At 38.9% G+C, this 22,711-nt stretch overlaps 1 protein-coding gene across 2 annotated transcripts; it reads right to left on the bottom strand.

Moving 5' to 3' along the window:
* Positions 1-531: 531 nt before the first annotated feature.
* Positions 532-21,971, bottom strand: LOC144650953 (dynamin-binding protein-like). 2 transcript variants are annotated; one of them, XM_078510797.1, is made up of 22 exons: positions 21,796-21,971; positions 16,705-18,737; positions 16,269-16,386; positions 16,027-16,106; positions 15,318-15,359; positions 14,789-14,891; positions 14,319-14,398; positions 13,733-13,871; positions 13,310-13,473; positions 11,456-11,579; positions 10,944-11,035; positions 10,122-10,177; positions 9,305-9,398; positions 8,614-8,719; positions 8,194-8,324; positions 7,246-7,350; positions 6,588-6,719; positions 5,242-5,403; positions 4,554-4,736; positions 3,181-3,357; positions 2,211-2,375; positions 532-1,278 (listed from the first exon to the last, which is right to left on the bottom strand). In XM_078510797.1, the coding sequence occupies exons 2-22, from the start codon at positions 18,718-18,720 to the stop codon at positions 727-729; spliced, it is 4,821 nt and encodes a 1,606-aa protein (XP_078366923.1). In that variant the 5' UTR covers positions 18,721-18,737; positions 21,796-21,971; the 3' UTR covers positions 532-726. The 2 variants fall into 2 exon arrangements, with proteins under 2 accessions (XP_078366923.1, XP_078366924.1); XM_078510798.1 differs by having other exon boundaries at positions 16,027-16,094.
* Positions 21,972-22,711: the final 740 nt, after the last annotated feature.

The raw sequence follows: 22,711 nt of genomic DNA, 5'->3' as shown, positions 1-22,711 counted from the left end.
AAAAGCGAGAAAAAAAAACCGATACTTTAATGCGAGTTTTTATTAGTAGACTAACAGGTTTGCGACTTGCTCGGCACATTTCCATTTGAAAAATAATAGCTCCTCTTTTTTACAGTGACATACACCGTAATGATGCTAATAGAATTCCCGGCTTATTTTTTAGCGACATTAATGACTGCATTGTTGGCTGTCGTTAACGTGTTTGATCACTGGTGTTTGATCAACTTTGTCAAAACGGTTTGACATTTTTTCGTTATTTTTCAACTCTTTGGTAACTAAGCAAAATAGCAAATTTCAATGGATAGGGAAACCAATTAAAACATGTCAAATGTCAATCATCAGCGTAAACGTGTTGTGACGATCGATACAGATGGCTTCAAAAGCAGACAAGTAAGCCAATCAAACTTGGCTTATGCGACTTTTCCCGCGCGCTTGCTGCCAGGTACCAATCTCGTACCCAGATCTCTTTGTGATTTGGTTGTAACCGGGAAAATTATGAAAATTTACGAGCAATTGACAAATAAGAAACTGATTATTTCAGAAAAAAGTCTGGATAAACCGTTACGCAAAATTCTCCAAGCGGAAGTAGAAAAATGTATGTAATTTAGCAAGGAGAATTTTGATAATTATTCACAGTTACAGCTAAGCCATTAACTTCGAGCCATTTTTTCTTATAATTTGTTTGAGTTTAACTATATCGTAATTAAGAGCAGACTATTAGGGATTTTAATCCTCCACTGCTGTCAAATAACTTGAAGGAACATATCCTTTTTGTCCGTTCACTTCCACTAGCCACCATTCGTCATTCCCGGTCAAATCCTGTCTCTGTAACACAATTACTAACTGTCCTTCATCAAGACTCAACTCCGCTGCACTGCTCGCCTCGAACGCAAATTCTGCACAGTAGTATAACTTAACAGCAGTTTCAGCTTGCATGGATGTAGTACCATCATCTTCAACACCGTTTGTATCAGTTCTATCTGTGTCCTGTGCAGTATTGTCGTCACCATCATCATTTTCGCCATCATTGTCACTGTCACTGTCACCCACCGGGGATAGATAACTCTCCGGGATATACCCCGAAGCTCCGTTATAGTGAACCAGCCACCATTCCGGGTTACCACTGCTATCTGAGTGACGCAGGACAGAGACAAGATCCCCCTCGGATACAGACAACTCCCCCGCATTTTGAGCTTCGAAGTTGAACTCGACAACGTAGCGTTTGCTTTCCCCTGGGGTTACTTCCACTGGCTGTGAGCTGTCAACATCCTTTAGCTCCTAGAAAAATAGAAAAATGCTTATACTCGTCAAAAGAAAACAACAACAACAACAGATCAGGTAGCTATCTTGAAACTGCATCAGTTGAATCTAGAAAACAGCTATTTGACACGAGCAAGGTAGCCTTGAGGCTGGTTCTCAGCTAATCGTACCGATCGTTTCCATCGCCTCTGTCACTTCAAAAAGTTTTCTTGCGATCTTGCTGTTATTAGAACTTTTCGGGTCGAATTTCGACGCCCCACTCGAGCGCACGAAAATTTGAGCGCATAAATAGAAACGTCTATTTATTCAGGCTGCGAGCATGCTCGTTTTGGTGTTGCACACTGACAGTAGAGCAGCATTCATTTGAGTGTCAAAAGCAACTCGCATTTGCCTTTGTTTTGCATTTCTTGCTTAGTGATAGGCTCGATTTCCAGCCGCTCTTCAGGAAAATGAGCCCGCGCTCCTCCCTCCCAAAAGTCTCTCTCGGGGAGGAACAAAGTCCGGACTCGAGAAGGCGGCGCAAATCGAGCCTAGCTTAGTGATTGGTTAAAAAATCTAGTGCCACTTTCTCATCCAATCAGAAGTAAAACCAAAACCAATTGTGACTCACTCACACGTTTTCCCGCGCTTCCCACTGGCTACATGTATTTGCTTCGAGTTTTGATTGGTTCACTGCATTGTTCGCGCCCTTCGTGATTGGCCAGAGTGATTACTTTGGTTTTGGTTTTGCGGTACTCAGTTAAAAACAGGTCTATCAGTAATATTTGTCGCAGAAAGTTATTTTCCCCAAACAGGAGTCACTTCAGTTAAAATTTACTTTATCGCATCAAATACAAGAAAGGAAGGTATGAGAATCAAAATCTCAATCTATAAGAAAAGACCTTTATTAAAAGCTAAATTATCCATGCAAGTTGAATTATACAGAATGTAAGAAAGTAAACTTTACTCACCAGGCTTGTTCTGCTACTTAGTCTCCGCGGCGCTGGCCGTGGTTGAAGAATCGCGGGGGAAGGGAGTGGTGGACCTTTCTTTGCTCCCCCACCCTCCCTACCCAGCTCGCCTTCTTTGGTATTTAACAAGCCGTTCTTGGTCTCGCTATCATCTTCTACTGCGTCCTGTATAGAGAGAAGTTAATAAAATGATAAGACACGCGCATGTGCTGTTACAATTTACGTAGTAAAGTAAATGGTTTGAACCCAGGAGTATCAGTAGTTCGTATAGTGTGATCGTCCGGGTGAGAGTAGTTCTGAGAAGAACTGTTGTTGGTGACTGACGTTTCGACAACCTGAGCGGAAGTCATCTTCAGAGTCAAGTGAAAAGTTGTTGTCAGTCGATGATGTTATAAGTCTGGTCCGTTGAAGCTGATTGGTCAGTTAAGCCGTGATGTTATTGGCTGTAAGACTCGTGTAAAGTTTGTCATCAGTAATTGGTCAGTTTCGATCCGTCTATTGTTAGTCTAATTGAGTCGTTCTGTTCCGTCTATTGTTAGTCAAATTAATCGTCTTTGGCGGTTCGTTTGTCGCTTCTGTTTAAGTCGTGAATAGTCGTTTGTAAGGTGCCGGTAGTTGTTGACATCTGTTGATAGGCGTCTGTTCTAAGTTTGTGTACCAGCTTTCCAGAGTCAGGCGTTGAAAATAGTTAGTACTGTAGGTTAGCTTCAGCAGAGTCCCAGTCGATTTTTGTTTAGTAGTCGGTGGTGTTCGAGTGATTGTTGACATCACCATTTCTCTCGCTCGTTTGTGTTCAGTCTTACTAAACAAAAATCGACTGGGACTCTGCTGCGAGATAGACAGAGCTTGTTCATCAAGATAAGATATCAAACTAGACACATGTAACTTGAAATTATCTTAGAAAGAGGCATAAATGTGTGTTTTGCAGTAAAACAGTAGATATGTTATAGGTCTTATATGAAGTACTTACTGGGTCGTGGGAAGGCGTGCTTGGAATTTTTAATGATCGCCGTTTCTTGCGTGAACTGTCTTTAGCTACAAAACTACACGGAATAAAGCTCAGATCTGAAAACTGTTCCATAACTTGTACTGATCTCTTGCTGTGATGCTCAACAATGTCCTCGTCATCTGCCTGCACGACTGGCAACTGAAAGAAAAAAAAATTTTCACTGATGTATCAGGCATTATTTCTTGGTGTTGCGTGATAAGCAAAACGAAAACTTACACAGGATGTGTTACGGTCGATCTGGCTGGCTAAGCTATCTAAGGAGGAATTTGCTAAGCCAGTAATGCTAGTGAGTTTACATTCGCGATTTAGAATAGCAACTTGAGCGCGACAAAAACTGCATTGAAATGTGCGACAAACCCTCTTATATAAAATGGCTTTTTTTGTGGTTGGGGGAAAAAAAAATTTTAAATTTTTTTTAAAAATTTCTTTTTGTAATTTTACAGTTCAAATAAACTTATGTTGTTGTTGTCGACAAAGATTGCACATAAATCGCCAGCGTATACGCGCCTTTTATAGTCACCCCTCCGAGAAGACAAGTAGACAATAAGGACCTTCAGATCGCAGGGCTGGAAATAACGGTCGCATGATCACCGGTCAAGATGTCCGACCAAATACATTTTACTCGGTTATACCCCGTTTCCGGCTGGTCAAATATAACATGACTTTTCAAACCCAACGTGGGTTGTTCATAGCATAATTAAACTAATCCAGGATAAGCGTGAATTTTGATTACATTTTTTAACTTTTCAATGAGGTTTTCTGTTTATATTTTCTGTTCTCAAGTTTTGAAGTCCTCTAATCTCAAGCTTAACAAAACATTAGCATTAAAAACACTTTCCTACAAAAGAAATGGAACCCCCCAATCGACAGTTAATCCTGGGTTAATTAGTGCTAATCTGCTTTAGAACAACCTGGCCCTGGTTGATAATCATTTCATGTCCTCTCTCCTCAGCAGAGGCTCCTTCAGGGGGAAAGGCGAACAAAAAAAACACGAAAAAAAAAAAAATAGGGGAATAAGGGGAACGACAGGAAGGGCCTTTTCCCTTCCCAGTGTCCCCCGCACGCTTTCGTTGCAATTCTCCCCAGGCTCCGCGCGCTTACTTTTCACCTCTCCCCATTTCCCAGCCCATATGAAAAAATAAGAGGCCTCTGCGAAGGAAAGAGTTTCACATCGATCTCGTACCGATATTCTTTTTTTTTTATACAGGTCAGCAACAGGGAGGAGTGAGGGCTCTGGAAACGTAACTGGATTGAAATTCGAAAGTCGTACTCATACTCGATCTCGTACTCCAATCTGAAGGCCCCTAATATTTTGGATGCCAGTCAAACTATACCTGTAACAGCTCGTCATAATCTTGCTGTATTTCACAGTATAGTCTGTTCTGTGCTAAGGCAAAGTTCTCTAGACAGTCCACCGTCAGAGCCATGCACATCTCAGTGAACCCAGGAATCTCTTCAAGCAGCTGTGTGTTTAGAGCTTCGTAGTTCTTCTTGGCAAGTTCGAGTTCTTCTTTTGCCTGAAAAGCATTTTGGCAACTATTATAACAACCCAAGAACAATTAAAAATCCTTTCAATATAACCCATTAAGTTTGCAACTGAAGTTAAGGATAAAAAAATACACCACGGCTTTACATGAAATTTCTGTCAATTTTAACGGCTTTTTACTACAACTTTAAGTTACAGTTACATAAGCGACGGAGTCATAAGCGGAATCCGAAACTCTGCTTACGACTCCATCGGTTAAGGATCAACAGATCACTCAATAGATTGTTACGCTCTGCGCTTCTGATTACAACTTTAACTCCGTCGCAATTTAAAACCAGCCTTTAGTTAAACACTTTGACTGCGGCGATCGGTTGACTGATTATAATTAGAAAGATTCATCCGATCTGAACTTTAAAGTCCTAACTTTTCGGTGGTTTCTGTCCACCTTCATCAGAGTAGGATGATGTTTGTTACAGGACACCAATAACATCGTTCAATAGAGAACCACCCCTCGTCACCCTGTCGCACAAACTTACCGCCTTTAACTTGTCCCTGTCTTTTATCTTGTCAATCTTGTTTGACCAGCGATCGTAGTCCAAGCACTTGTCGTTTCGTTTCTGGATCAAACGCTGCGGGCCTTGAAATAAGTTGAGTAACGAATTGAGCGGAGACAAAACTTGTACCTGAACACTGTCCATCTGATGAAATAAATCATAACACGATAGTATTATTGTAAATAGCTATAGTTTTTTTTTAGCATTTCCTTTTAGTTTAACTCTTTTTCGTTATGTCCCCGTATTAGTAGGGGAATTTTTTCCCTTAGCTAGGTGGTTGATGACATTCTTAATAAAAGTTTTTTTTTTAAAAAAAAAAAAATGGTTCATTCGTGTCAGTTTGAAATGAATAAACTAAAGAACTTCTAAAATCCCGGCCTGTTTGAAATAAAAGAAAATGGAAAAAATGAAATAGAATGGAAAAGGAATGAAAGAAAATCAGTCTCTGTGAATATATTTCTTGTTGAAGTAATTTATCTCGACCGAGAGGACAGCACACCGTACAAACTGCTTCCATGACGTCATGTTGTTCCAAGGTAACATCACAGGCAGACCACCCTATGTGTTCGTGGTTAATTATTGTTGTTGACATGAGACGTCGCGAACAAAAAAAAAATGAAATCTATAGGGTTAATGAAATAAAGCTATGGAAATACATATCTAAACTACATTTCGCTCTAAATCTCAATAAAAATGAAACGTTTATCGACTCAATTGTTGTATTTTTCACCTCGCGGGCCGTTTTAACATTTCATTAAACTTTATTAAGAATTTAGCGAAATGTAGTTTAGATATGTCATTCCGGCTTACAGTCCCTATAGATTTCAAAATTTCTTTTGTTCGTCTCATGTCGAAACAAAATACCACGAACACATAGGGTGGTCTGCCTGTGGTAACATGAGAAAAAATCGTAAGCGTGGGGCAAAGAAGCTTGTTTGGAAGGCACATAAAAAAACAAATTCTTGGAAATTTCTACAATCTTGGACAAAACTAGTTGAAACAAACGCATTCCACGCCCTTTTCAAAAAAGCGGGTAAAAATATTTTAACCCCCCCCCCCCCCTCTACTAAATGTTGTTTCTTAGGTTTGCAGTTTTACAGGCGTTGTTTTGAAAACACTACAGCATAAACAACATTGAAATGGGGGGAGGCGGTTGCAAAGCCTGAACTCTGTTGACTAAAATTGTGGAAATTTGCGAAGTGTTTCAACAGTTTTGTCCCAGATAGTAGCAAGTTTTAAGCTTGGAATACACATGTGCAGTTTAAACCTTCTCTGACATCATGGGCACCTTTATCCCTTGGCCTGGATTGACCATTATTAACACTTACAAATCTACAAAGGATAGTTTCTCCAATCCTCTTCTGTATTCTCTGATAAGTGGACACCTCTGAACACGTGGCAGCTTCTTGATAGAAATCACTGACATTCTGCCCTGATGACTTGTGACATTCCATTGTCTCCTGTACAATGACAGAACACTCGAGTGAGAATCATACCATAGTTAACTCGATTAGTGTTCATTACAAAGATATGTTTTAAACCTTCATCATGAGTGATTTTACAAATATAGAAAAATGATGAGATAATGCTGGTGATGATGATGATGATGACGACGACGACGACGACGATATACATGTAGAGCACATAAAACATGAGGTAAAAATGCGATCTTACAAGCCAATAAATAAAAATGAAATAAAAATAAAAAAGTAAATTGCTACATTTAGAGAGTAAGCCACATCAGCTCTAGCTGATTTTCATGCGGATCCTCTATCCATGTCGGACTGGAATTTAGAAGTGTTGGTTTACACTGGAGGGAGGAAAACCGGAGAAGCCAGGAGAAAAACCCTCGGAGCAAGGACGAGGTCCAACAACAAACTCAACCCACATATGACGCCGGGACGGGGAATCGAACCCGGGCCACTTTGGTGGGAGACATTAGCGCTCTCGTCATTGATTTTTTTATTTATGCTGCTACACTGTTACCTGAAATTCTTCCAAATAAGTGGAGATGTTCTTCCAGAGCGTTTTCACAGTTTTCTCTACTGCACGGAACTTCTTCTCTTCTTCAATAAATTTTTCGTCAACAGTCTGAAAATTATAACGGAAAATGTTACAAAAATTGGTATAAAACAAACAACACTTTATGAATCTACAAAATACAGTACAAATTAGAAGGAGTTTTTATTAAAAAACAGTAAAGTTTTCGTGGTCGATTTGTAAACATAATAATAAAAGAAGCGTCAAGGAAGCTATATAATCGTAAATATAGCCAGCGTAGCTTGGCGTTCTAGTCAGTCAGGGAGAGCGAGAAATCGCGCGCGCGAGCTTTCGCTAGCTATCGTAAATAAAGTCTACTGCACGGTGCACTGTAACACTATATATACTTCTCAAACTCATTAATAATTCATCAAGTTAAAACAAAGAAAAAACCGTGCGGTGGTTTGGACCCGATCTTAAAGCATGATTTTTACGATTTTATTTCTCCGTTTCTCCGTAGTTTTTTTTCGGAGATTTCAACACTCGGCGTGTTCATCGGCTTCACACCTCATTTCTCAAAATACTCCCTCGCTCTCTCACTCTCTCTCGTTGATACCCGATGAACACCTCTCGTGTTGATATATACATAATAATTTTACACAGATCCAGTATAAACACTGGAAAGCCGCAAAGAAAATTTTCGTTCGCAAACCGATGTAAACCAATCAAATGGCGTGTATCCCTTTTCACGAGTGAGAAAAAAAATGATACTTCCAATCAGAAGCCGCGTATCATGTTTTTTGACGTGAGTTGTATCAAGTTGAAGTTTTCATTCAAGGCTGTTTGGCGGCGTTTTATGCACTTGTAAGGCATCGCTTGGCGGAGCTAACAAGTTTTACTAGGCTTTCCTCGAAAAGTCAAAAGCGTTTTTTTCCTGCTATTAGTAGTGAATACCTGTGACACGAGCCCTGTGAGTTGTGTTAGCCTCTGGTTAAACCTGGAGCCTTTTTTCACCACTGAATGCCAGCTTAGCTTCTGTATCTTATTGGTTAGACCACTGTCTTCTACTTTTTTGTACTTGACGACTATTCGGGAGAAACAAAGAAAAGAAACTTCAGTCTACAACAAAAGTCAACAAAGTAATCTAAAATACAGACATATAATGAGTATCTCATGGACTTCTTAACACACGTACTGGTTGAATGTTTCGTTTTGTGACGTTTTAACATTTTTTCGAACCAATAGCTTGAGAGAAGCCTAATTCAATTGGTGGAGCGAACAATTTTTCCCTGCAATTACTTTCTTTCTTTCTTAACGTAAATCTCATAACGAGATGCGCTTTAACTTGTAAAGGGATGCATTTGACACACTCACCAAGATCTTTTCTTCTTTTAAACTCATTGATTGCGTTTGCCACATCAGTCATAACCGATATTGCTTTCAGCAAATTGTACTTGTCCCCGTGGATTTCAGGCGTATACTTTTGAAAAAAAGAAGAGAAATAAAAATCACTTAAAGGTACAAGTCATCACTTTGAATACATGATAATGGTGACTATTATTAAAGTGAAAATAAGTGGAGAAGTGGAAACAAGTCAAATACTTGGAAAAAAGATTTTCCGAGTTCCCCAACGGGAGTCGAACCCATGACCTTCCAGAATACCGGTTGGAACGCTCTAACCACTGAGCTATAGGGGACTCATGGTGAGCGAGGTCATATACTGGGTTCTTATGTGTGACACATGTCCTGCCAACTGCAGGCTCAAATAATGTCAAATGATAAATGTGAATACATGTTAATGGTAAGTCGTCACTTTATTAAGTTTTTACTTTATTAGTTGCTGAAGCAAGTAAAATAGCTACTACGGATGATGATGGTGTTCCGCTATCGATATCAATGGTGACCATGCTTGGATTTCTTTTGGTAAAAAAACCTTACAATATGTAGTCAGCTGAATAAATTGTTAGGGCTATGCAACACTCAAAATTTAGGAAGGCATTATTGAAGTCATTGACATCTGTCATGGGATTGTGTGATTACAGTCTATCAAGCAATTTACACTCACCTTAAGTAGTTCATTTAACAAGAGTGGATATTTCAGAACTCTCTGAACTGGTTTGATAAGAAATGACGACAAGTCCCAACACCGCGTGTGTTCTCTGAAGAGAGGGAAAATAACATAAAACCACGATTGATAATAAAACCGATCTTCAAGTCTTCAGATTGAGAGAAAAAGAACTGCATTCCGAGATATGATCTTCAAAAAACGCCACGTACATAAAAAACCTGACTTCCGATTAACCTGTCTATAAGCCCGTTAGAGTGGCTTTCAACTGAGTTTCCAAAGTAATTCGTGTTTGCTTTCGTTTTGTATTACTATGCTTAGCGTTTGGTTTAAAAAACTTGCGCCACCTTCTCAACAAATCAGAGGTAAAACCAAAACCAATATTAATCACGTTTTCCCGCGCTTCGTGCCTGCGACATGTATTTGCTTCGAGTTTTGATTTGGTTCACTGGATTGTCTGTGTCCTTTGTGATTGGCCAGAGTGATTACTTTGGTTTGTTTTACGACACTCAATTGAAAACTGCTCTTTTCGCACTATTAGTAAAAATGTTTGTAACAAGAAAACTGGTCTCATGGATTTAACATTAATTTCGCGATTTTGGCGAGACAGTATTTCGCAGGGTTTTATTTTTTTGATTTGGCCAAACAGTACGTTCAAAACACTCAAAATATGTCAGAAAACGTTAAAAAAAAAATACCGCGAAAATCGCGATACTAAAGACCCGCGAAATTAAGTACCAATAAGGTACATGTACTTATACGGAAACCAGTAAAAAATCAATTGAGCTGTTACTTGCAAATGAACATGCATATGTACCTAATCTTGTCCAAACATTTTGTGAAGGCTTCTTGTATCTCAGGCACTTCCTCGTACTGCAAGCACATAAAAGCATGTATTAGGTACATGTGTGTGCACTACATAAACATGCGTGTACACTAAAATTGGTTAATGTAGGGAGTAACATCCCTTTTTGGGGGAGTAGCAATACTCATTTGCTTCTTGATACAGTAGGGAGGCGTAGTGGCCAGCCTAACATTTAGCAAGCTGGACTCCAGATCAAGTGCTCCAGGTTCGATCCCTGGCCGGGGTCATTGTGTTGTGTTCTTGGGCAAGACACTTTACTCTCGTAGTGCCTCTCTCCACCCAGGTGTATTAGTACCAGCCAACTCATGCTGGGGGGTAACCCTGTGATGGACTAGCATCCCATTCCTACATGGGGGAGTAGAAATAATCCTAGTCGCTTTATGCTACAGAAACTGGGATATGCTCCAGCAAGATGTGCCACTAGGCTCGATGTAGACCTCTGTCACCTCTGTACCTTCTTGACACAGTGTCTGGAGTAACACTGACGCACTTGGCCATCAGTAATCCTAATTACGTACGTTCAACGCAAGAAAAAAGGAAACGCTTTTTATTACTTTTCACGCGACACTGGAAATTTGCCTACGTATCTTTTTTACGCACGTTTTACGTACGTAAATATTTACGCGTCAGTGGAAATCCACCTTAAAGGCAGGACTTTTACTTGGCCTGTTTTACGGATGCTTACACTGGATGTACATGTGCATTAACTTCCTAATATTTATACATGTATTTCAGTGCTGTGTATCTTTGGTTCCTAAATGCAGCTTTTGTTACCTTTTCCATGAGTGAGATAGCATCATCATGATTCCTACAGTACACAGCATACACTTCTTTCATCTCTTCAGCTATGTCCGCAAAACACTTTCCTGAAAAAAAAAATACAAAATTCATTGTATGTGACTGTATAATACAAATGTACAGTTAAAAGAGGCCAAACGATGTAATCAAATTACCCACTGACCCTGGTGTGAAGGGTAAAAAACTTAATTGAAAAAAAAAAATCGATAAAAAGATACATCTCCATCAATGAAGATTTATTAACTGGTCTGATCTGACTGAAATGCTAAATACTGTATGTTATAATTATACAACATTCAAAAAACTAAATTAAGTCGTTTCAACCAAACATCTTCAGTCTTTGTTGGTTTCAAATGTCTTAAAAGCCGTAACGGATTTATTTGTCATGCCTATCCCTGACTGCCAGTTCAGCATTTTTCCCCTACATCTCCATCGTTCAGTTGACAAATTAATGTTGCAATGTGTAATTATACACATTATTGTATTACCAAGTTCCTGATCTTTTCCTTCCTTGTCTTGAACAGCATCTTCTAAGCTTTTCAACAGTTTCTGTGATGTTTCCAACACACTCTCAATGTTACCAAACAATCCTTCACAGTCAAGATCCTTCACCTGTAGAGAACAAATCCCACATGAAAATCTTTTATTCATCAAAAAGCGAGTTTGATAGGTTTGTTGTTGTACATGCTTACAAATGCAAACTCTTCCTGTAGATGTCTCTTTTCGCACTCAATTCTTCCCTGCCCACACTGATGACATTGCTCTGAGTACAGAAATCTGTCTAGTCTGTAATTTTTTCAAAATACAGTGTACATGCACCTCTGAAGAGCAACATTGTGTTGGTACATGTAAGTATGATATTTTTTCAGGTAAAAAGTCAGTAATCTCCTGCCCAGGTGAAATGTAAGCTGTCCCCTGCCTCTAAACCTCAGAGGGTCTTAGCAAATAGACAACTGACATTTTCAACATTAAATTTTATTTTTAAAAAATGTACAACAACTTTTAGTTTGCAAGACATGTTTCGATCGTTCCAACGATCATTTTCAGTTGTGGAATTGTTTACAGTTGAAGTTGAATTTTTTACAAGCAATGGCGTAACATGCGTGATACACAACATTCGTGATACATTTTAAATTTAACGTGCAGCATTTAAATGTGCGAGACATGGAACAATGCGCGCGAGTATAAATACACGGCAAAGAAATTAAACAGTAAAAATAACTTAGTAAATTACAATTATTACACAAAATGATGCAAAAAAAAATAAAATTAAATTAAACGACACTTATTTATAAGAAAATAACATAATACTAAAATGAAAGAGTTAAGTCAGCATGTTTGAGCTGCTTACTTAACGTGGGGTTTTCCTAGCGGATGTGGACAGCCTCTTTTAAAATTAGCTGTAGTCTATTGGGTGCGGAATCTACAATAGAAAAGCAGTTCTTAGATGCAAGCCTACGGCATGCCTCAGACTGCTGCAGATGTTGGTAAATGTGTGAGTTCCTGTCCCTACTCAGATGCTCACAAATGCGCATTCGTGAGCATCAACTGTAAACGATTCCACAACTGAAGATGATCATTGGAACGATCGAAACATGTCTTGCAAACTAAAAGTTGTTGTACATTTTTTAAAAATAGTAGTTTGTCTGCTTTTATCCAGACCATTAAATTTTATGTTTTCAAATGTCGTGTGGTCTTCTCCTGCCCAGGTAAAATGGCAGCTCTCTCCTGTCCTTCACCTCTGAGGCCCCAAGACAAGTCATGTTAGACTAATTAATTTTCAGGCAAATCTTAATAGTCATTGAGCACACAAATCTAAAGGTCTGTTGACTCACGCTGCTGATGTTTCTACTGAGGTCACGCTACATTAGATGTTCTAATCTTCTCGGATAAGGATGATAAACTATACATGTAGGCCTCATCTCCTGCATCTTCAGTGTTATGGTCAGAAGGGGATGTTAAAAAACCCACACACTTATAAATCGCAAAGAGTAGGACACAGATTTCCTGGTTTGTGGTCTGGCCTTTTCACATGTATCCATGGGTTAGATGGCTCAGCAAAGGACGTATACAAGGATGTATAGCAGCTGCCAAAGGGGCCTAATAATTATTCTGATGCATGTCCGATCTCGGCGCTCGTTACTCTAATTATGAAGCGCATTGAGCTTTGTAAAATAATTTATTCGCTATAAAAGAACCATTATCATTTATTCATTCATTCATGTACCAGCCTTTTCCAGTCTCTGTTTACTTTTGGCACCTTTTATCCCCCTCCCCCCCCCCCTGCTCCCACACACAACCTCAGCATCTGGAAAAGGGTACACCAACATATAGAAACCGACCTGTGCATCTTGGAGTTCAAGCAGAAAGTGTTTTACACAGAGCTCAAGGTCATTGCAATAATCCTTTTCTGTATTAATGAGTTCAGTCAAGACTCGCTGTCTTTGTTCAGCCATGTGTTTTTGGCTTGACTCTGCTGGTTTTTCTGTTAAGCTGTGCAGAGAAACTGTAAAGAAAGAACACAATGATTTAAAGCACAACCTAACAATTAATTTTCTATGCCTTGCCAGACGAAAAATCGGTTCAATCTGTAAGGGCTTGCCAATATTTTTGTCCCAGCTTATTGAAGTTTGGTAAATGAAGAGTTTGACAAAATTCTACCAACCCGAATCATACCAGCTGCAGTTGCCTGTGTGGTCACATTTGCTGTTTTTTATTTTTTTAAACCTGCCTAACTTGACTGTCACACCTACTAAATATCTTACCCTCTAACTCAGTTAGCTCTCGCTTGATCTTCTCCACAAGTTGCGCACACACTCCAAGGTTCTCCATAACTTCTTTCTTTCTGTTCTCCTCCACAACACCAAGCAACATTTCAAGACTTCTCTGACTTCGCACTTGTTTCTGAAAATAGATGGTCAACTCTAAAGATCCAAGAACAAGTACAATAACAATATTTTGGTTGCATTTTGTTTCTGGAAATTTACAGAAATACTAAACTTAATTAAGGTGCCTGGTAATGGCTTTTTGCATTTTCCAAACGTTATACTTTTATTGGTCACTACTACAACTCTTTATCAGTTGTTATAACAGTAATGGTATGAAACAAATGCCCAATAATTGGCTGACAAGAAGTTGTATAAATCTAATACTTGACACTAGTGGTTACCATAGCAACAGTATAACCTGTTGAAAACACCAACCCTAAATTTAGTGCTAATGACTCAAAAATGAGCTTGGTGACCCTATTATTACAGCTGTTCAATCAACATGTCATGATACAACTTTTGGCGAAGTTAAAAAAAATTATAACAGCGGTTCAGAGCCACCTTAATATTTTGAAAATTATACCTCTAAGTCTGCTTCCAAGTCAGCTATTTTAATCTTCAGTGTTTTTTTCCTGTGTGACTCTATCAGAAAGACTTGTTCATCTGAAAAAGATTAGCATGTTAATTGGTCACACTTGTAAATAATCAAAGTAGCACAGTATTTTTCATGAAAATTTAATATTAAAAAAATTTGGTACTGTGCCAAAGTGCCCTTTACTTTTGGAGCTTATCCCAGTTTAGGAATTTTAACTTCACCCTGGATACGATGCCAGTCCTCTCCAGTATTAAATTCTCTGGTACCCATTTATACACCTGGATGGGAAGAGGCACTGTGAGAGTAAAGGTCCTTGCCCAAGGACACATAGCAATGACCCCAGATAGGGATCCAGTCTCCCCTTCCTGAACTTAGCACCTCCTCAAACTACATGAAAATTTGAGATCTGAAATTGCCAAAATGCAATTGATAGATTGCAATTGGCGCTCGCAACAAACCTTTGAGATGTTTTAATTCTTCCTGCCATTCATTTATCTTTTGCTGGCTCTGTGACACCTTAGCTTCCATTTCTCTTTGCTTAACAGGATCAGTCATCACAAGCTACATGTAAGAATAATATTTTTCATTCTGTCATTTTCTGGTCACCTACTCCTGGGAAAGACATCTGATCCTGGGAGTAGGTGACCAGAGAAGACGCCTTAACTTCAGGCTAGCTAGTGATAGAAGTCTTACTCAAAAGTGTTTTGACAACCTGAGCAGAAGTTATCTATAGAGTCAAGGGCTCCCATTGTCAGAGGTTTAATAAACGAGGGTATAATGCGATACCCAAAATAATGTAATATCCAGGGGATAGAAAAATGTTTTATAGACAATTGACGTGAGGGAGAGTGCTGTTCCCTGCTCCATCACACTGATCACACTGGTTGCCAACATGCCCATCCTGATCAATGGCGTGAATTGCCAAGTAGTAAAAGTGGCATTATGTCCAAGTTACTAAAATATCTTCTAACGAGGCATACATTGTACCTGAGAAATAGTCTTGAATCCAGTGTGAACTTTCATTTCCTTCTGTTAACAGACAAGAGGATAAACATACTATTAAACTATTATCTTACAACAAAATAATTATTGAATATTCATTAAATCTATTGTGCTGCACAATCTGTAAAGTACATTTTATTTTAATATTTTCTGTTCAGTAGTATTTAAATAGGGCCCACTGGTCCATTAGATTTTCTGTTAGGTAACACCCTTGATATATGCTGGTTTTGTTGTTTTGTGTGCAGTAAATTAAACAGCATGTTCATTTATTTAAACAGCTTGTTCACTTCAAGTCTGTAAATCTTGAAATAGGTTATGGATTCTGTAATTTTAGCATGAATGTATGGGACCAGTTAAAAATTACATGTACATAATATTCATTTCACAAGTCCGATACAATAGTCTTGTCCAAATAATTTCTCACCTTAATGGCTCACCATTGTAAATACCCATAAATACCCCTACCTGTAGATTGGACACTCAAATTTATTGTTTCTATCACTTACCCTGCAACTGCAAATTACTGTATGTATCATTTACAGCACAGTTCAGTTTTAACTGTTCAGTTTGGGACAAATGTTTTGGATAGTTGCTTAACTTAAAGAGACCCATAGTTTTATTGTAGCTACAGTACTGTAATAACATGTAATTAACTAATGGTGCTGTAGTATAAAAGTGCATGTTAACTTCAAACCTTGAGGTTCTCCTCTGCCTCAGCAATCCTTTCTTGTAGTGCTGCCAGCCCTGGCACATCAGTTCCCTCTGTTGAATTTCCTGGACATGCGATGCAATCCAGTTAATATAAAATAATTTAAATGTAGTTTTGTCATAATATATGTATGTATCCATTATGTTCTTTAATTTTGCTAGAATGTGTAGAAAAATTAATGTTCTGATTGGTTTAAATCAATTGTTTATGGTTAAAATAACTAATACCTTTGTTGACAGATTGTTGATCGCTGCGTTTTGCACTGCCAGTAGCCATGGTAACACTGCTGGATTTAACCTCTCTTAAAGTTTCTAGACTGTTTGAACGTCTCAGCTCCAGTGGACTCTACACAAGCAAAACATCAATAATATTACCCTTGCAACCCTCCAAGTTGAGACCAATTTAGTCGCCATGGCGACTAACATTTTGGAGCTAGTGACTAAACTGGAACCAAAGTCGCCACCCTGGCGACTAAAATTGAGAAGAACAATTAAAGGCATGAGCTTGATTTAGCGACTAAGATTTTTCACTGGCGACCAGGCAGTCCTATGGAAAACAAAAAAACTCGAAGGGTTTATTGATACTGGTCCTTTGTTAATCCTCTCGCATTTTTGCGAAGGGCTACATGTATACACAATTTTATTAACTACCACTGACATGTACCTTCTCTGCTGTATAATGAGAATCCCTGTCTTTCCAATGCACAGAATGTGGCCTAGAAAGAGGTTTAGGCTTTGTACTTTCACCAGCTCTTCTCATCTTAGGAGATCCTTTGATGGAAAGGGAAAAGTCCCTTTTATTTTCTGTTGGAGAAGGGGTATGTGGCCGTCCATTCTGTTTCATGTCCTTTCCATCCAACAGTTGCTGGTCCTTTGCTTTTGATGATGATGCCTCCCTACTAAATTCACTTTGTACAAGACCCTTTGATCTAGTTGCTGGAAGAGTGCTGCTGCGGGCATGATTTTTGCTGCTGCTGTCTCGTTTCGGGGGTGGGGGTGCTGGTCGTTTGGGTGTTCTTGGAGAATCTTCTGATGTACTTGATTCACTATTTCTATCATCGATCCCTGCTTGAGGTAATGGAACCAGTGGAGTCGGCAATGATGTGCAGTTGCCTGATAACAGATCATCATCATCGAAAAAGTTCTTTCTGTTTGTCTTTTCATCAGCAATGTGTCTATGAATCCCTGCTCTTTTGCCAGGCCAAGTTCCAGCAGAGTCTTGATGAAGATTTGGAATTTGAGAATGGTAGCTTAATGACATCTCTCTTGAGCTAGGAACTGGTGCACTTCTACCTGGTAGTGACGGCATGGATATTGAAGGACTAACATTGGTTTGGTAAGATTTTGGTGCCGAGAGTTCTCCACTATCCTTGCCCCCCAAGTATGTCACTGAATAATTTTGTGTTGGTTTAGTTCTTAGTGCCGGCTTTGGCTTTAACAAAGGTTGAGTTCTTTGTCCAGTTTCTTGAGTCTCAGTTGTGGGCATGTTGGATGGAAGAAGGGCAGGAGTTGGATCCTGCATGAAAGAGGAGTCTAAAAGGTGTTTGTATGCATCATCGTCTCTCTTTGTGTATGAGTCAACAACATTATTGGTCTGTTGACGAGAGCTACCTTTTTGTGACGTGTTTATATAGCCACTGTCAGACACAAAGTCATCAAAAATTCCAGAGAAACTGGCATCAGATACAAATCCATGAGTCCTAGCCTTCAGTGATTTATTGTCATATAGTCTGCTTGTATCATATACTGGTTCCAGATATGCCGCAGGGCATGATCCACGTATTCCATTAGCTAACTGACCCTCAATCCAGTTATCATCATCAACTTCAAGAACAGTGACAACATCTCCTTTATTCAACTCCAGGTCTCCTGAGTACAATGCAGTAAAATGAAACAGAGCCCTTCCTTTCATACCTCTTTTCCATTTGATTTTTGGTGCAACAGTATTGTTATGGACTCCATCATTAGATGGCAAATTCATAAAATTAAAATCTCCATTTACAAATGTATTTTGTTCGGGTGGTAACTCAACTTCGACAGCAACAAAGCTTGAGGGGAAAAGCCCGACTTTGCCATCAATTTCCCCTTCCATCCATTGTGAGTTCAAACGCTTACGAAGAAAGATACAGTCACCTTCTCGGAATGTAAGTTCTCCCACGCTTTCCCCAACAAAGGGGTACACAGCACGGGCACATGGTTTTTCAGATGACTTGAGGTAACTCTTTGGAAAAAGCCCTGTCTTGCCATTGAATGAACCTTCAAGCCAGTCCACATCGACATCTTTTGTAACCTCTATCAGAGCCCCAGAAGGAAATGTAAGCTCGCTGTCATTTCTAGCACTAAAAGCAAAGGCAGCTTCTACAAAAGACCCATCATCACTATTGAGTTTTGCTGAAAAATCCTTCTGTCTATAAAATTCATTGTTTTGTCCCTGCCAATTGGATGGTAAGTTGTCTTGTAATTCGTCATCGGTAGAGGCATCGTTCTGCATATGCGTCTCATTTTTTAACCTCTCGGCATAAGTAACAGGAAACAATCCTGTCTCTCCCTGATAACTAGCTTCCAACCAATGTTTGTTTATGTATTGAGTAATTCTTATAATGCTTCCTTCAGGAACAGAGAGTTCATCAGGATTATCGGATTGGTAAGCGTATAAAGCCCTTGCAAAACTACCTTCCATGGGTAGGAACACATAGTCTGTGAACAAAAAAAGCAACAGAGAAACACAAGTTACAGAATGTCTTCAAAGATAATTATACTACTGTAATTGTTATACATTGTAGTTACTATATGTCTTCTTGTTGCCTTTGAGCCTACAGTTACACAGTCAAACCGGATGTTCTTTTGATGGGAACTTTGCAATGTTGCGGCGCAATGTTCCAATATTGATCGACAGTTTGTTCGTCACAACTTGCAACTTTCAATTCAAATTTGCCAGAGCAAGTTGACAAGTTCCGGTTTTCATTTTTGCCATGTGAAACATAATAATTCCACCTCTGTTTCAAAGAAGGATGAAATAATTGCCCTATGGTCGACTGCTTATCGACAGACTGCGAGAAATTAGGGTTGTGCATCATTTACGAACTGGTAACGTTCACAAGTTTTTTTACAGTGAAATGTACTCAACCGGGGCCACCCAACGTTTTTTAGCCAATCACAAGACAAGCTCGGAACAAAAGAATTGGAGTTCCTTCATCAGCGGACCAATCACGGTAACGGGCAAATTAAACTGCGACAGAATGCGAAAGCTTAGTTTTAAATGTAATGTTGTCCATTTCGAATAAATATTTACCGAACGGCGGCCGGCAATTTGGAAGACGGTATAGATTCAACGTGATTTTCTGAATAAATATTCCAAATTACGGCGGGCTCAAAAAAAAAAATTATTTTCCGAAACAGACATAAGTTTTGTTCTCCGACATTCAGGCTAATATACCAAACTACGGCCGTGAATTTTGAAAATCAATTTACTGAATTACGACCGACCGTTATTCTCGAGTTATTCGGTAAATATGTATCGGAAATATACTCGCGTTGAGCCCGTTTCGTGTTCAAAATTCATGGCCGTAATTTAGTAAATTTTATATTTACATTGAGTCCCTTTCGCCTTTGACCTTCCAGGCCGTTGGTGGGAAAATATATTTTATAAGTTCAGCCGGCCGAAATTCGATAAATTTATTTACTTTCCGTTTTGTGTTCAGAGTTACCGGATGCAATTCGGTAAATTACATATTAAGCTTTCGTTTCGACATTATACTTACCATTTTTCAGAAGCTATAAATTTTAAACGTTTAGTCCGGCCGTAATTCGGTAAATTTATTTACAATGAGTTCATTCAGTCTCCAAAATTCGCGGCCGCCGTACAGTTAATATTTATTCGCCTTTACCGTAAACGAAATGAACAACTTACATTAAATTTTTGCTTTCCCTCGCATCTGATCTCAAACCAACAGTTTAATTTGCCCTTTATTGTGATTGATCTGCTGATGAACGAACTCCAAATCTTTTGTTCTGAGCTTGTCTTGTGATTGGCTAAAAAACGTTGGGTGGCCCCGGTTGAGTTCGTTTCACTGTAAGCTTTCAGAATTCCAAATGTAAGTACCCCCCATGCCTTCAGAATTCCAGTTCAAAGAATCCCCCCTTGCCGTGCCCTCGGAATTCCAGTTCAAAGAATCCCCCCTTGCCCTCGGAATTCCAGTTCAAAGAATCCCCCTGCCCTCGGAATTCCAAAAAGCCGTCCGTAATGGTGTATGTTTTTTTTTTGGAATTGCCAAATAAGAAGTTATACGTTATAATTAGAACAATTATTAGACTCGTGTTTGAGATATCCAGGTTGGAGTTTGAGGTAATTTGGCCAAAGTTGATAACACTAACCTCTATCTTAATTATTCCAAATATCACAAAAACTTCTTCCAATAATTCTTAACAATATGCTAATTGCAAATGTATTTTGCACAATAAAACGTAATGTGCAATAAACATTTTCAATTAGCATATTGTAAAGAACTGTTTTTAAATTCTAACAACTGTTAATTAAGCTTGTTCTGGACTGCCATAAAATGAAAAACAATAGCATAATTACAAACCAAATATCGTACAGTGATATTGCTACTTAAAACAACAATCACACGGCTAATGGTTTTGTCTTTGCAACATTCATTACGTTACTTGAGAGAGGACGTCGTCCGTAACAATATTACTTTGAGACTATTGTTTTGATTTTAAAATGTTACTGTTTTTGGTCTAGAGCATTGTAAGCATATTTCGCTATCATCAACAATATATATCACGACTCTAAACTAAAGATTAAGTCGTAAATTTAATCTCTTTCTGATTTTTCCTGTTTTTAGTTAAATACGTAAGACCCAGTTGATAAATTTAATTTCTTTCAGTTCTTTCTGGCTCTGATCCAGGGCGACACTGAACAAAGACGTTAAGACTTTTGGCACGAAAATGTTTTGAGTTATTTCGAATTTCATTAACAAGAACATTGTAATTATAAACCCGCCGATTTGGACGCCCGGGGGGGGGCACTCCCATATATGAGCTATATAGGTATGTGCCGCTGTGAAGGGTAGGGTTTTAAAGCAGTTTAGTCTGGGATAGGGTTAAGAAATCAGAAAGTTTTGGTCTAGAAAAGGGTAGCATTTGCCGGAAAACTGATCTGTGTTATGACGAATTTAGTCCAGAATAGGAATAGAAACTCAGAAGAGAAAGAGGCTTTCCTAAACGTAAATAAAATCATCGCAGCATCGTTGTTGACAGATGGTTTTCCATTAAAACACTGATAGTGATACAGTTCTAAAAAATGCAAGTCTGGGATAGGGTAGGGATTTACGGTGTCTAGTATGGTATAGGGTTGCAAAAATCAGCTGAACATGGTCTGGTATAGGGCAAGGGCTTCAAATTCCCAGCGGCACACCCCCACCCAAAAATTTACAGGGTTCCCCCCCCCGGGTTTGGACGCTATCAGACAAATTAACCAGAGTAAGTTTATCACACAAATGTCCAGCATTCATTTCATTTTCAGCTGCTAGTCTTGAAACGGTTACAAAGTTTAGGAGCATAAAAAACAGGAGACGCCATGTTTTTGTCAATAAGACCAATTTAGCAATAGATTTGTGAAGAGGAAAAGTAAACTTGATTGACTATATGTAAGCATAATTTAATCTCCCATGAAATGAATACCGCGAAACACAAGCTTGGATTCAAAGAGACCCTACAGCAAGCTAACAGGTTAGCATCGCATACGTACCTTACTAGTTCACTAAATGATGAAACTCCTGGGTCAGCTTAAAAGCCAAAGCTTAAATAAATCCATACTCGAGGGTTTTACCAAGCTGAACGTTGCTAAAAATTAACTGAAGGGACAAAATTTTTCGCGTTTAAGCGCATACATGTACCATCAACACTATCCGTATCATGTTTTGTTGAAACTTGTCAGGAAAGTATATTTTCGTCCCCAGTGCCCTCGCTGCTATAACCACAGGTTACCCAAGCTGCGCGGTTTGTAAGATTTCGCATACATTTTACAAGTAAAAGCAAATTTTTATTTCCTTTGCTTCTAACAGGATGGGAATAAAAAGGCCTAATGGTTATCAACTTGGTTTAGGACCGTTGTATTGTTTTCTTGGGCAAGACACTCTCAAAGTGGCTTTCTCGGCACCCTGCCTTAAATTGGTCACCGACATAGGGAACCCAGGGAACCCATACGGAACCCTTACAGTGTAAAGGGACACTGTCACCAGTTTCGCTATATCAAAATTCAAGAGCCTAAAAACGTATGGAAACTACGAATAGTGCATATAGTGGTCCAATTTTGTTCAAAATCACTATGCCATTGTACTGAAGCGATAAACAAGTGATATTTTTGTGATGTCATAAGGAACTTGAGGCTGATTTTTTCAAGTTTTGTCCTCGTGGACTGAAAAAAATACCTAATAACTATTATGACTGCGTTATTTCTTCAACAACAATTTGCTGTATATCTCAATCTTGATGTACTTTTTGCCCAAAAGCATTAAAATGCCATTGACTGTGCCCTTTTAAAATCCGCCCTTAATGATAACGTTGGTAGCAATAAAAGCTGTGGGTTTATTAGCTCTAAGCCATTTTTATCACTGTTGTTTATTATTGCTATGCTCGTGTACAGTACCTCGCTTTGTATTTTT

This window comes from Oculina patagonica, chromosome 4 (assembly GCF_052425735.1).
Source record: "Oculina patagonica isolate OP01 chromosome 4, crgOcupat, whole genome shotgun sequence".
NCBI lineage: Eukaryota > Metazoa > Cnidaria > Anthozoa > Scleractinia > Oculinidae > Oculina > Oculina patagonica.
This window is presented reverse-complemented; position numbering and strand designations above follow the sequence as displayed.